Here is a 16269-nt window from a genome sequence, read left to right as displayed (position 1 = left end):
CATATTGGTATTTCTCTTTTATAAACTGTTCTTTTGCATCCACATGACATTAGTTTTTTGTAATATATGAAGCAAGGAAAGCAAGCAGTGAATTCACCATAAGATAGAGAGAGGCAATTATAAATTCTTAACTGCCATGATTAATTATGTGTTTCAGCTGTGTGAAAATCAGCGCAAGATACTGAATTAATAGGGGGCAGAATCCTGGTTTTCATTTACAGTTTACCCACAGATCCTTGATATCATCTGCTCTGTTCTGAAATGTGTAATGAAGTAGCTGATGGCAGAGCATTATTAATGTCCTTCCTCAACCTGTTAAGCCAAGGGGAAAAAAAAGGGGATTGACTTAGTAAATTATTTGACATTAAATAGAACAGTGTAAGTTGGTATTCACTGTGATTAAATTTTAAGAAGCAAATTTTATTTTACTGTATTCTTCTTTGTTCCAGTGATCTGCTATTTTTTTAAAACTGCTTTTCTAGATGTTGGCTTTTCCATTAGCGAGAGACAAGATCTTACATCACATTAAAAATAAAAGCACTTCTTTTATGGGCACACCTTGCCTTATAGTTATTCTTTGCTAGCACTTGCAATATCACAATGCCATTCTTCCCTTTACATGCACTGCACACAAGCCATGTTGAAAGGATTATCAGTGACCTTGTTGTTATGTTCTATATTTTGATGTTTGAAGGCAAGCCTAGACATTGTTCAGAGAAGCACAGATGAAACTTCTGTGACACCTGTGACACATATTAAAGAAAGTGAGGTTTTGGGGTTAAATCATTGCCATTGTAGTCTATAAAATCTATTATTGTATGTTTACCACAATTTTATTCATACCACATCCATGTTCTTCTGTTACCATTTCATGACCTTAAAAAAGTGGCTGAGGAAACAAAATTCAGTAACAGTATTTCACATTTTACTGCTAATTAAAATCTCCAGGGTTTATAAAGTTTTCTTTGTACAAGGAAGACTATTACTGTAGAATTTTTATTAGAGTTGTTTTATTTGAATAGGCAAATCCACAAATATTGTCAACTGAAGGAAGGTTGCTGAAGTTGGCTGACTGCCAAGACATTCCACAGCCCTGCACTCTCCTGGAGAGTTTACAAGTCTGACACTAGAGGCTAACACAGTGTTTCAATTCTAAAAAATGTTAATATTTTTGCCAATGTGCAACAGTTGAAAAAACAGAAATTAATTCTAAGTAGGTAAAGTAAAAATGTAATATATTTGCAGGCTCCAGGGGAATTTCATGTAAAGAAGTTTGGGATGCAAAGTCAAACTTGAAGGACTGAAAAGTCAAGTCTTTTTCTAGTTCTCTCTTTGTTGATATTTCTTTGTGTATTTTTTAATTTTATTTTCCTCTTTGTAGAACAAGCATATATTTATCTCCTTTGTTTTTGCTTATTTGTGGAAGTGAGCTTACTAATTTACAAGAAATATTTCCACCAACTAATGCATTTTTCCCAGTAGGAAAGCATCAAGGTAAACCGAGTAAAGGCTAGTTTGGTGAGTTCTGAATCAGGTGAACTAGCTATATCTATGTAACTTTCCAACAGAAACCACTTCTCTTAAATTGTATCCTAAGTCCTTCTTGAAGGGATGGGTTTGTATGGTCACATATATATTGTACTATACCATGAGGGATAAACAGCTGTTCAAGACACAGACACAATCATTAAGTCTCATAGGCATGAAACATGTGTGAAACATGTATTTTGGATTCTTTTATGAAGTTAGTGCCACAGCTGGAGATCTTCAGTCCCCAGGAAACATAAGTTAAAGGAAAGATAAAACTAATCCCTGTTAGTCTAGTAATATATGATTTTTTTCACTTGGCCTGGATAAATTTCTGTATTTTTAAGTAAATGTGCTCTATGTAAATTATTTTTTATCAAAGTAATACACATGCATAATTTAAAAGTCAAATCACAATGTAGGTTTATAATGTAAGAGGAAATGCCTCATTCCCTCCTTATTTCTAAATAACATTTGAACTATCAACCCTTAAATTGCTTCTATCAATTTATTTCTATATCTTCAAAACTACATTTTTCATTCTATAAATTTTAGCATTATAAAATTGATCTCCTTATGGATGAGGAGTAATTAGTTGCCTTTAATAAACTGCCTTCCATTCATGTGGTACATTTTTTGATTAGATTTTTAGGTTGTTAAGGCTGTGGCTGTGTATGTTTCTGTGCACATAGTACTTATTGCCGAGACCTAAGTTGCATGACAGTTACATTTCCTCTTGAAATTAATAACTGCTTCAACTTTTGAAGGGTGTAGTTTTATATAACTATCAGTAATTCTTCTTGAAACTCTAACAAAAGTCTTTAACAAAAAAAGCTAAAAGAAACTTTTCATAGCATTAAAAATTTAGATAAGACTGTTTCCTTAAGTCTTAGAAAAATGACAAGTGCTCTGTATCTTCGTGCTTCTGTGAGGTGGTTCACCTCAGGCCATGTGCTATTAGCTGCCGTCTTGAGCCATCCACTCACCATCATTTAAGAAATACTTTCTTTCTCTTCTGTGTAAAGGTTTATTATTTTCTGGGCTTTATGATTTTCACATTTTAAAATTTACTTTCTCATTGATAGAGCATGTCTTTCCTAGCTTCCTGAGGAAGGGTTTTTGGAAGCAAAATTTCCTGGCACTTGCTTATATGAGAATGTCAGTTTTCAACCTCTGTAGTTAATTGATAGTTTTTGTGTATCTTCAAACTTAAGCAGCATTTTCCCTTCAGAAACTGTCTTCTAGTTTTTATGATTGACTTTTAAGACTTCTGTAACAGCATCTGATTCCTGTTCTCCAGCCTGTGAACTTACCCCTTCCAGTTCATTGGTGTGAAGGTGTATAGTGAAATCTCTGACTTTACTGAAGCCTAGGACATAGGAAGCAACTTACATTTTGAAAAAATTAAATCACTATTAGACTACCATCCCTGGTCTGAAAATTTTGTCAGATGATTATTGAACGATCTTTGTGTCCCTCAGTGAATTCTATTCAGTCATTTTTTATTATCATTTTAATGCATTATTGAATTTGGTTTCCTAAGATTTTGTTGAGGATTTTTATACCAATGTTTAACAAAGAACTGGGTCATCTTCCTTTTTGATGTCTTTGTCTGGTTTTGATTTAAGAGTATTGTAAAATGTATTTGGAACTATTTCCTTTCTTTGGAGGTTTGGTAGAACTCATTAGTGAAAATGATCATGGTCTTTTGTTATTATTATTATTATTATTTTTGGTGGGGGGAGACATTTGGTTATTGTTGGGATTTCCTTGCAGTTGGTCTATTCAGGTTTTCTATTTATTCCTGATTAATTCTCATATGGTTAATATTTCTAAGAATTTGTCCATCTTTCCGGTTATTCAACAAACAAGCATACATGTTTATTAGCAATCTCTTAGATCCTCTGAATTTCTGGAATGTCTTTTTATTTTTCTGATTCTATTTATTTATTTTCTCTTTGTGAATGTAGTTTGAGATTTGTCTATTATTTTTTCAAAGAAACATCTTTTGGTTTCATTAATAATTGAACTTTCTGATTTCTATTTCACCTCCAATTTTAATTATTTACTTCCTTCTACTGGCTTTTGGTTTTGTTTGTTCACCTTGTTCTTTAAACTGAGAAATAAGAATATTTATTTGTTTCTTATGTGGACCTGTATTACTATATATTCCCCTCATTAGTATTTCTTTTGCTGTGCCCTGTAGACTCTACTGGGTTATTCTTCATTTGTCTCAAAGTATTTTTCAATTTCTTCTTTGTCTCAAAGTATTTTTCAATTTCTTCTTTGATTTCCTCATTAACCCAATAGTAGTTCAGTATTATATTGTCCACATAGTAGAGGTTTGCTTTGTCTTTTTTTTTGGTAATTTGATCATTAAATCCTTGTCAGATATATGATTTACAAATATTTTCTCATATTCCATGAGTTGCCATTTAATTTTCTGGACTGTTTATTTTGCTGCACAGAAGTTCTTTTTTAGTTTATGTATCCAATTTATTTATGTTTTTTTTTGATGCAAATGCTTTTGGGGTCATAGCCAAACAAATCTCTGTCAAGACTTCTACCAAGGAATTTTCCTATATTTTATTTAGAAGTTTTAATGAAAATTATGTATTTGATTGGTACTGCATCTTCTCATTTGTTTCTTCCATATATTTTCCCTCTTCCTTTCCTATTTGAAAAGACTTTTCACTTTGAGTTCCAGGATTTTTTTGTGGTCCCTGTATGGTTTTAATCTAGTGATCACCATCTTGCTGGGTGAATGCCCACATGCCCACATGAACAATGTCATCATTGACTTTCTCCCACTCTTTCAATGTATATGACATATTCTTTCTATACACCTGGACTGCTTTGACAATTTGCCCCCTTTGTATTATTCTCTGAAATAATCATCCTTTTAGATGGGCATGGATTGAACATTATACTTCTGTCTCAGCTCTTTGTAAAGAAGAGAAGATATAACCTTTCTATGAATGTGGGACAGTACATAGCAATGTCACAAAGGGATTGAACTTCATGTTGGTTGCTGGTGCTTCAATGATGGCTACAAAGTGTGTACCATATATTTTCTTTGGGCTCAGAATAAGCAGTGGTGATCTTGGCTGCCAGCTCACTCTCTAATGGCTGTACAGATGACTCTGCCCCACCTTTCCTGTACCCTGCAGTAGGTGCTAATGACAAGTATGTCTGGCAGTGTGCAAGTGCACATTTGGAGAAGCAATTCCTAAGTGTGTACATCCTGTGATAAGAGTTACCCATAGGGTTCTCAGCTATCATCTGGAGTCCAGCAGCTGTAGAGTAGAGAGGTGGGTTGTCTGTTTGTGGATTCCTGGGCTCTTCTGGGGAAGGAACTTAGTCCACTGGGATCAATGAATTTGAGAACCTGTGGGACCAAAGCTGGTAAAGACTTCAGAGGTTATGTGGTAAATCTGCTGTCCATTGGGATCTTCAGTAGCAAGATCTACTATGTTCCTCTACAGACAGTTCACTATGAACTGTAGTGTCTTCCACTGTGTGACAGATGCTGGTAATCCTAGCTTTCTCTTCCTTGTCCTTAACTAACTCTACATTTTTTGGTAAGTCTCAGTTTGCTGGTCTGAGCGAAACAACAAAAACTATCAGTGTGAAACACAAGTCAGCACCTTGGCAAAAGTCTACCATATAAAATAGACGTAAGGAAGATCAGAAGTTTAGACCACCATAAGAAAACTCATACTTTTAGGCATACTAAGCATTGGATAATGGATACTAACTAACTGACCCAACAGATTCTGTGACATATTGCACCTCCTAACCTTGCTAATTCAAGTTCTGGAACACGCTATAATTTTTCAGGTCCCTGCCCTGCATTTTGCATGTCCAGTTTGTTCTTTGCCTTTTTCATCTTCTGTTGGGTTAAAAGCTGATTCTGGGTTTACATAGCAACTGCTTGGTGCATTTCTCTAGATGACACTTTATTGTATTGTATTGGAATCATTAGTTTCTTTTTGCATCTGTTAGATGAAGTGAGCGTTTTCTTCCTATCAAGTTGCTTCCGAAAGTGTAGGGATTAAACGATAGGCATTAGCTGTTACAGGAAAGCAACATTACCGCATTTCAGAACTATTCACTATAAAATTAACTCTTTTCAAGCTACTTTCAGCTTCACTTCCATCATTCACTTTTACCTACAACCAGGAGGCTATGGAGAGAGCAAGCATACCTTAACCTTCCTCTAGGAGTCCCCTACAGGTTGTCAAAAGGCTCTGCCTCCCACCTACGAAGTCACGTCAACGTGCTGACGTCACCCGTAGTCGTGACATCCCGCCGTTCCTGCCCACCATCAGCGTCTTCTCGGATGTCATTTTAGCTGTTAGTTCGGGAAGCGTGAGCCCTACTGGCACCGAAAGCCGACAGTTAGTACCGACGGCGGGTCTTCGCGGGGCCGTGCTTTCCCCGAGAGTAAAGTGATTTTTTTTTTTCCGAACCAAGAGCGGGCAGCCGAGTACCCACCCCCAAACGCTCTGCGCCGTCTCCTGGGGAACGGCGCTGCGTGCAGGCCGCGGCTGAGAGGGGACGCGCGTGCGCAGTGGGGGGGGGGGGGTTTGTTCGGACCCAGGTTAAAGAGCGTGGGTGCTTGATCCTGACAGGTGATGGCTCACTTCTCCGTGGAGGACGAGGCAGTGCTGCAGGCGATGCTGAGGCAGTTGTTCCAGAGCGTGAAGGAGAAAATCACGGGTGCTCCCTCCCTAGAGTGTGCCGAGGAGATTCTCTTACATCTGGAGGAAACTGATGAAAATTTTCACAAGTAAAACTGCTTTTGATGTCTTAACAAGCTAATCCTGCAAAGGTCAAAATGTAGTTAAAGAATGTTCATTTGAATATTGTTAAAGTAGCATCCAAGTTGGAAGTTGAGGTTCATTTTTACATTTACCCGAATTCGACTTTTTAAATTGTTTATACGTATTTTCCAAAGCTTTACTTCCTTTTTTTTTTTTTTTTTTTGGTGACACAATCAGCATATTCTGTATCTTTTCTTTTCTTATTTTTTTTCCCTTTTCTCTTGGACAACACAGTAACATTGATTATAAATTATTTTGTTCATTCAAGAGCACTTCTATTGTTTCAGCGATTTCTGTCAGTATACCTGAAAGCATGTAGTTACTAAGACCCCTGCTTCTTTGTTGATCACATGTTTTAGTGACTGCACAACTTAGCATTCTGAGCTCTGCAAGAATCTTTCCTATGAAGGAATGAGACACATAACTCTGCGGGACACATGTCAGTAATGTATGTGCTATAGAGGAAGTGATTTAAGGTTGGCAGCAGTTGCCATGTGAAGTTTAATAAGAGAGGTACTTTGAGATAAATCTTGAAGGATATGTTACTTTGGAGACCTGTATTTTTCTTTTGGTTATTCATACAACTTAAGTTAAGCCTCTCCATCGAAAAACGGACCACCAGTTGCCTCAATTCATTATTAGTAGTGACGTTTTAAGTGGAGTGTTTGCGTTTTATTTTGACTTCACAGAGATTACATATAAATTTTTTTTTCCTGTTGTGCTACATTTACTGATTCTTAGGTGCCCAGAAGTTTTATTTATCTGAAACTCCTACCAATTTTATATATCGACATCAATGGGATCCTCACATTCTTTACTTTTCTATGCAAAAGTTTGTGTTTATTTGCAGTTTTATGGGGATAGCATTTACAATTTCCAGCAGATTCTCAAGGAAGTTTTAAAAGTTTTAGAGGAATTCTTGTTAATCTGGAATTTCTATTTTTCATTAGTATTTCTGGCTCTCTGTAGGGCTTCATTTGTATTTTCATGATCATCTTGCTATTTCTTTATTAAATCTATTACTAACAGTTGTTACTGGTTGAGAATGGTCGATTGTTGTTCTATACTGGAATAAAGAAAAACTGACTTTCTCAAAGTTAGCATTAATGTTTGATATATTCATGTCATACTAATATACCTCAAAGTCTGTATCAAACATTAAGATTAGGGCTTCATTTCTAGTTTTATTTCACCTGCAAATAGTTATTTAAAATATTTGTAAATTACTGAATCACTCTTAAATATATAATATTCTGGGAATTTGTCCATTACATATATATTTTCAAATTTATTTGCATAAACGTTATCATTAATATCCTGTTCATCCCTAATTTCTCTAGTGTCTAGTTACGCTCCTCTTCTCATTCTTGTTTTCTATTTGTGCCTTCCCTTTTCTGTTACTGATTTATTCTGCTAAAGGTTAATTACTTTTATTAGTTTTTTTAAAGAACCAGTTTCTGACTTTATTTTTCCTTTCTTTTATGCTTTTTACATTTCTGTTTTTATTTTTCCCTCTAGGAAACTTTGAAATCTTTTGTCATGAATGCTTAGCTTACAAATTTACAGCTTTTCTATTTTTTAAAAAAAGTGAACATTTAAAGCTATAGCTTTGCCTGTGTGTATTGGATTAAAAATTTACAGCTTTTCTATTTAAAAAACATGTGAACATTTAAAGGTACAGCTTTGCCTATATGTATTGCATTAGCTGTGCCTGCTTTAAAATGCTTCTCAAGTAAAAGTTGGATCATTGTAGTTACTCTCAACAGTTTTTTCACTGTAGTAATAATGCAATTTACTGTACTTCAGTTTATTAGAGATTAAACATCTGCTGAATAATGCACACAGTTAATGTTTAATATTTAATAAAGATACTTGTGTCCTATCTTAAAATAATCCAGGCACCCTCAAATTATAATGGTTCCCGGTCTTAAAAAATTAGCTATATAGTCCTAAAAGCAACTTAAGAAGTTATTAGTCTTAAAGTATGTAATTAAAATTTGTATGTTAGCCATGCTATACTAAGATCTGTGCCTTATGAGAATTGAACTGTAGAAGTAAAGGAGATGCATTTTTTAGATATTTTCATAGAATTTTGTAATTTTAGGTTTGGCTGTTTTTAGGTCTAGCTACTCATATATTCATTTATGTTTTCACTGACCTAATGCTCCTTGAACACACTAAATGTTGTTGAGTCACCTAGATATATATTGCTTTTCAAAGTGTTTCATACTTCCTAAAGTATTATTTGTATTCCTATCTTTACTGTCAAAACATTGGTTCACTTAAATCCATCTGGTATTGTCCTGGTATTAGCAAGATAAATCTTACTAAACAAAGTTTATATGCAAACTGGTAACTCAAGACTTTTTTTTTATAAGAAGATGGTTGTTGAAGACAGTTGAGTGTATAAGGGATAGAATTTCAAGTAGCATAATAAAGTGGGGGGGGGAATGCAGTCATTTGAGGGAGAAACTAGCATAGACAGTTCAGTTCTTCTCTGTGCATTTTCTGCCATGTGGCAACTGCTTTCAACAGTTTCTTAAGTCCCTTCTATTTCTACCTTAAAATCTACACATTTCCTAAAAGATCCAAGTGTCCACCATTGCTCTGAAAGTGATTACAAGAATTAGAGGAGTAGAAAAGAGGACGTCACTTTCATTATGTTATATGTGTTATGTATATATTTTACCCTTAGACTGGCCCCTATAAAACAAACATTATTGGTATTCAATCCTGGCTACCCTAGACTCAGTTAGGCATTGCTTAAAAAAATTACTGGTGTGTGGGTCTACCATAAATGAATCCCAATTTCTTGACAGACTTGATAGAAGGGTAGAGACCAGGCCTTGGTTTGTTTAAAAAGTTCTTTAGGTGATTTTAGTATGCAGCCAGGGTTAAGAACCACAGAGTTAGAGCATACTTACTTGCAATTACAGTGAGAAATGTTTATTATTATTTTTTTCAATCCTAACTAGGCTAATGATTTTAATAGTCTGTAATGCAGACCCTTCTATTTGTAATTTTTCATTTGATTTGTTTTTGGTTTCATACAGGAAGAACACAGTATTTATTGAGTTGCATCTGTTCTTTATTTTACAGAAATACTTACCAGTGACTTTAAAATTAGTGCATCATAGTGTATTTAAGTGGTAACTTCAAGAAAGTCCTTTATGTAAACTGATATCCCTATGTTGGGAAATTACTAAGAATTATAGGTATGTTTTTGTAATTAATAAATGCTTTGCTGGTAACTTTACCATGATTCAGAAAATAATTCTTTAACCTAATAAGCTTTAGGTGATATAAAGTTTTCTTTACATAGACTTTTATACATTAATATGATATATACAGTTAAGGTTGTCATATAATAAATTCAGATTCTGAAATACAATGTTTCAAGAATTCCAAATATCAGAATTATAATTACTAACATACCAACAAAATATGTATTTAAAACATACTTACTGATAATTTTTCTATATATGATTAGAAAATTTCTTGTTTGTTTAAATAGCCTGAAGTGCATGATTTCATGAAACAAATTTGTGCAATGTTTTTATATCCTTGTGTCATAATAGTAATCTCTATATTGGTGTGCATTTTGATACAAATATTTTGAACATAATCATGTCTCATCATGAAAAATATATTTTCTTGGAAAATTTAGATGATAAAATTGAGAAAAAAGAATGGCAAAAAATGCTCTTTTACTTTATACAATTTTTTTGTGTAAATGTTTTACATTTCATATTCTTCAATAGTAAAACTAAATGACTGGGAATGTTGCTATATATTTTCAGTGAACTACTTCTGAAATGTGAGGTCAACATGTTTTTTCTTAGTTGCAAACAGTAAAAACCTCTAAGGTTTTACTATACCTATTTGAGTAATACCTGTAAAAGATGGTTTGCATTCATTTAGTAATAGTGTCATTAACTAACTATTTCTTTCATTTAAATTAGTTTTAAACAGATGAGGTTAGCTGAAGGTGTATGAGTATATGTATATATGTTGGACATATATTTGATGAGGAACGTGTCAAAGTACAAGTAAATGTGAAACAGCATTTTTTGTATTAGGATGTCAGTACTATTAAGTAGTAGGAAACTGAAATTTAGCAAAGTCATGGGTTTCATCTAAGGTTGCACGAGTTTAAAAGTTTGGCATTTAAAATGAGTGGGAAGTTATAGCAGGCTCTGCTAATTTATATTATGTTAATAGAAGACTTTTATTAATATGAGACAATTAATAATTAGAGGGCACAAAGCCTGCTTCGATGATGATTAAAGGTTGTTTTCTGTGAGATATATCTCAGTAAGTTTTTGTTTTTCTTGGAGTATTTCTGAGAATTAGTATTTCTTCAATATTGGACATTAAGTTTACAAAATACCTTTGCCATTGTCTTCTGTTGTTCTTAATAAATATCTATTTCCTTACAGTTTAGGAAAACATTGAGTATAAATATTAGACATTTAAAAGTAAGTTCAATGGAAAACAAAATTTTAAGTAAACTATAAATTTAAATTTGTCAATGGTATAATTTGAGAAAATAAATTTTAACAGCTACTTTTCCTTAAACAAAAAACTATATAATATCGAAGTTGGTAAAAATATGTCTTATATTTACTTATTTCCCTTTTCAATACTAATTTACTGCTATAGATCATCTGTCTTATTTTATTACTTAAACATTTTGGAATTTTTGTACCTTTGGAAGAGCATGCAGTTGTGGGAATGACAAGAACTTTTGAGTACGGTAGACCTGAATTAGTAGTTTGTGAATTTGCCAAGATGCCTTAACTTTTGAATCTATGTCCTCTTCTATCTTACCTATCTCATATTGTAAATAAATCAGTATTTACAAAGTACTTAGTATAGAATCTAGTACATGATAATTCGTTTAAAATCCCTCTCTTACATATATGAAAATCAATATGGTTTTGAAAATATCGGGTGTTGCCTCAATTATGTGGAGATGCTTGATAAATGGATTTAATTGATTAGCTATTTAAATTCTAGGCCAAGGAAATTGTAATGATAATATTGTAAAGATATTAAGCAGCCAAAATTATAATTAGAATTTAGTTCAACAAATATTTATTGAAACATTATGTGTAGACAGAGTGTGAAGTATTGGTATGAGTAAAATTACTATCTCAGAAATAATGAAAAAATCAATATTTTTTTGAGGACCACCATGACCCTGGAATTTAAGATAAATATGAGAGGGAAGAGAATGAAAAAGATGAGAAGGCTGTGTAATAATCTGTGTGAGATGATGTGGGTTTTGCACTGATTGATAGAAATGGAAAAAAAAGAAAAGTGGTGAAGCCAAAGATGTACAGGAAATGTTAACAAGTGTTGGTGACTGGATGATTATGGTTGAATGGGTAAATGTGGAGGTAAGAATGGAGTGCTAAGAACATTCATTGGTGTTAAGTCTGGGAGTCCTGAAAAATAATGTTGGTGCCAGAACTGTGATAGGTAGTTGGGATGAGGGAATTTCTTTATTCTCTATTCATTCTCTCCTCTCCCCTTTTCTCTCTTTATTACAGAGGGGAATGATAGCATAATGCTATCTGAAATTTTTAGTAGGCACTAAAAGAGCAAGGAACAAACTACTGCCACAATTAGAAAGGATAAACAAGCTCAATCTAATAGTCATTTACATAAGAAATGAAAAGCCTTCCCCAGCACTTTTTTTCAGAACAGCTAGTATTGTACAAAATATTGCATGATATGCTAAGAAGTAAATTTTTCCTGTTGTCAAGGATATAGAAAATACAAAATTCTGGCTTCAGATGTGGTCAGGAGCTGAGCAGAGGATAAAGCAGGGAATACAAATATATATGTCAGAATACTTTGTATGCTAATATGAGGGGTAAGGCTTGCAGAACTTCAAATCTGGAGGAGCTAGGGGGGGCTTTGTATCAGGAGGTAGCATTTTAACTTGTAGAAGATTATACTAATGTAGGAGAGGTGGTGGTAAAGGGCTCTAATTTGATGAAATAATTTGTCAAAGGTGTTGGAAAAATAAAGCCTGGGGAGTGTTGAACATGTGAGAGGATGTAGTAATGAGGCAAATCTGGTTAGATATATTTGGATCTAAGAAGACATATCAATGGCAAGTTTTGTCATTAATTTAATAAAAATGATTGTATAATAGTTACCATTTATTGCTGTTAAATTTAGGCCAGATCCTGTGTTATGTAGTATATGCAGGGGATATTTTACTGAGAATCTTTATAAGATTTTACTTATCCTTAGTTACTGAAATGGATGCTTGTTCTGTTAATCAAAAAGTGTCATTGATTCAGAGGTTGATAAAATTATATTTATCACTTTTTAATACATGTTTAATATAAAGCAACCACATGTGCATTTATTCATCAATATTTTGATTTAACGTTGCTTTTTTGGGTAGGAATTACTCATTGGAGTTCCAAAAACCTTAGTTTTGTTGGAAAACTCTCTGATTATGGAATTTGTCTAGTTGTGGTTCCAAATTATGGTCCAGGCATCAGTAGCATTGACTTCAGTATCAGTGTTGCCTGGGAGCTTGTTAGAAATATAAAGTCTTGGATTCTACTGGGTATATACTGAATTGAAGCTCAAAGAATGGGACCCAGTAATCTTTTATTTTTTTTTTGAAGATTTATTTATTTATGCATACAGAACTGGGGTACAAGCCAGGGGCGCCAGGGGTGGTGAGAGGATTCACCAGAGACAGAGTGGGGAGCACAGCAGGCAAATTGATGAAGTACACTGCTGAAGGGAGTGGGTCACCTCCTGGGCCTGGGATCGAACTGGCACTGAAGCCGCTGTGGTAAGCTTTGCTACCAGCGAGGGGCAGCAATCTGTTTTCATAAGAATTTCAGGTGTCCTGACATAATTTGAGAACCACTGATTTAGAGGATAGCTTCAGATGACTGTTGAAATTGTTGAGCTATAAGTTGTATCCATAATATAAAGAAACAACCATGCTCTTGATATAGTCATCAAGTATAAAAAAAAAATCAGTCTGAATTACATGTACCAGGTAAAATGATTCACTGCTACATTTCATAGATTATTTTGGCTTTCAGTAGTTCCCAAATGCAAAGTGAATTTTGCATGATCATTTTTCTGTTTAGGTTTTCTAAAACAAAATAATAGTGTAAAATTAATTGAACTCTCAAAGGCCTTGGGTTAAAGAAAAAAGAATTAAATATTAACAAACTTTAACTAACTTTACACCTTCTAATTTGACAATGGCTTTGGAAATTGAGACCATATTGGCTTCTTGTGACTATCCATTATGAACATAACTCAGTCTTCTATTTTAAAACTCCTAGTGACATTTTTTGATGGAGACTTTGATCTATTATGTAGAAGATCATTTCTTCCAGTTTTATCATTTGTTATTTCCTAAACCTCACTTCAAAGTAATAATGAAATTTATCATTTCAGAATGTTGAATATATTCTTGCTTTGGAGACCTGGAAAGAGTTTTCTAGTTTTCATTATGTCTTTTTTACCTCTAATAAACCATTGTTTGTCTTGGAACCTTTTAGATAATAAAAAATATAAGCTATATAAGCTGAGCGAGGTTTTTGCTGTTTTCCAAGCATTGTTAACGCTCTTTTTTTTTTTTTAAAGTTTTTACACAGTTTCTCTTCTCAAAAATACCATCTAACTTGGAATCCTTTTGGATTCTGTTTATCTTTTCATTATATGCATCCCAGTCTGCCCCATAATCAACTTCATGGCTTTTTTCCTCCTCTATATTAGGGAGTTTGCTCCATATTTGGACAATTTTTAAATTATTTCTGATTTTTTTTGCATCTGGGGATTTGAGGTTAAAATATGGCTAATTTTTTTTTAATTGAACACATGAAGTCATAGACTTAAGTAACCATTTATGGTGAGTGGTACTAACACAAAGCTGAACAGAATGTGCAGTCAACTTCCACAGCTGACACATTTTATCTGGATGCTCATATTCCACAGATCTGCTCTATATTTTATTAGGGTGCTTGGCATTCTCCACACCCCAATGAAATATCTGTGCACAAGGTACGACAATTCCCTAGAGCTTCCTGCACAATATAACAACCCCGCAATGACAGTGAGAATCCAAATGTAACTGTACTGTGATTATGTTGACTTCAATACAATGAAAGCACATGAAGAAGCCTCGTCCAGCAAGTAGCTCATTTTGGTCTGACATTCTAGAGAAATTTGACTAAAGGAAAAATTAAAGAAACCACCTATTTGTGTGGAATCTTAAATTGAAGCTGTGGGAGTCGGGGATAAATTTATGGTTGCAAAGTCTAAGTTTCTTGTCTACTGCCTTCTTAATTTAGAATAATAATATGAATTAGGTATACATCTTTGCCAGATAATAGATGAAAAAACTGAGACTTGTCCAGAGTCAGAGTTATGAAGTGTTAGAAGTGAAGCTGGCACTCAGGCATTTTTACTCCAAACCTGTACTTTTGCTGTGAACTCAGGTCAATTACTACTTTCAAAATGTATACAAAAACTCTTCTGATGATTGTAGCTTAATCTTTTCATATTTATTCTTTTTAATCATTACTATTTTTCTGGTATAGTTTTCCTTATCATCTTGAGTAATTGTAAAAAATAAAACCCTTAACAACTGCTTTCTTCACCCTTAAACATCACATATTAAAGATAGTAGATAAAAATAAAACCTGTGAAAAGGTTCTTAACACAATAAAGGTTGAGTTAGTCCTGAAATTTGCCCTCTTTCTCTGTTCCTGTCCCTGGTCATCTGTAAATGATTATCTTTACCAATTAATCAAGTTTAAAAGATTAGTTTGACAGTTTAGGGTAAATGACTCTTAATTCTAGTTCAACAGAATAAGTTATTAATAGGGAAAGAAATATGAATGTGTTATAAATTTTTCTGTGTTAATTTGTTTTTGGCTATGGTAAGTTCATGATATTTTAAAAATATTTGTTTCAGCTATGAATTTGTGAAATACCTTAGACAGCATATATGCAACACTTTGGGGTCTATGATTGAAGAAGAAATGGAAAAATGGACATCTGATCCAAATCAGGGTGAGGAATCTGGCTATGATACAGTGGTACAGCATGTTACTAAAAGAACCCAGGAATCTAAAGAGTAAGTACACCCACAATAATATTACAAAGGAAGTTTTCTTTCATCAGGACTTTTTGAAAGCACCCATCCCACAGTCTGTTTCCCTCATAGCAGCTAGAATGATTTTTTTTTACACTTTCCCTCAACTCACTGCAAAGCCTCTCATCTCATTTAGAGTAAAATCCAGATGTTTTTCTGTAGCCTACAAAGTCTGTCTTGAGACTTCTTCTTCCTTCCCCTACATGGGTTCTAATTACCTTCCTTCTCATATTACATGGACCTAGAAAGCCCTTTTCCTAAATTTTTGCAGGCCCTACTCCTTCACTGTTTTTTTAAAAGAGACTTATTTTTTTAGAGAAGCTTTAGGTTATAGCAAAATTGAGAGGAATGTACGGAGATGTGCTGAATGGGGTCCCATTTTCCCACACACCCTTTATATCAATTTGGGACTTTCCTAGACTGATACTCACCTCTATTATAACATTTACTTTTGTATGTCTTTTTTTCCTCTGTTATTCCTAATCTACTCCCATCTACTTTTTCTTTAAAAGACTTATTTTATTTATTTATGATTACAATAGCTGGGGTGGAGGCCAGACGTGGGATTAAGGAATGAGAGGATTCACCAGAGTAGGGAGCAGGACAGGTGGATATACTGAAATAGACTGCTGAGCAGAGCAGTGGGTGAGACAGGGAAGGTCTGCTGTGCCATGTATGGTTCAGCTCCCTTTCCAGGGGTTGAACTCATGCTGCAGTGGCTGTGGAGAGCCTCATAGTTCTGTGCTTTAATGCCTTGTACCACCA

General features: G+C 34.0%; 1 protein-coding gene across 1 annotated transcript; it reads left to right on the top strand.

Annotated features, from left to right (window-relative positions):
* The first annotated feature begins 5879 nt into the window (after positions 1-5879).
* On the top strand, positions 5880-15490 carry LOC105854491 (protein broad-minded-like). The gene is made up of 3 exons (XM_012733902.1): positions 5880-5927; positions 6162-6319; positions 15325-15490. The coding sequence occupies exons 2-3, from the start codon at positions 6165-6167 to the stop codon at positions 15488-15490; spliced, it is 321 nt and encodes a 106-aa protein (XP_012589356.1). The 5' UTR covers positions 5880-5927; positions 6162-6164.
* Positions 15491-16269: the final 779 nt, after the last annotated feature.

Source organism: Condylura cristata, unplaced genomic scaffold (genome assembly GCF_000260355.1).
Source record: "Condylura cristata isolate star-nosed mole 26May11 unplaced genomic scaffold, ConCri1.0 scaffold00001, whole genome shotgun sequence".
NCBI classification, from domain to species: domain Eukaryota; kingdom Metazoa; phylum Chordata; class Mammalia; order Eulipotyphla; family Talpidae; genus Condylura; species Condylura cristata.
The sequence above is the reverse complement of the archived record's forward strand: the minus strand, read 5'-3'. Positions and strand labels throughout refer to the sequence as shown.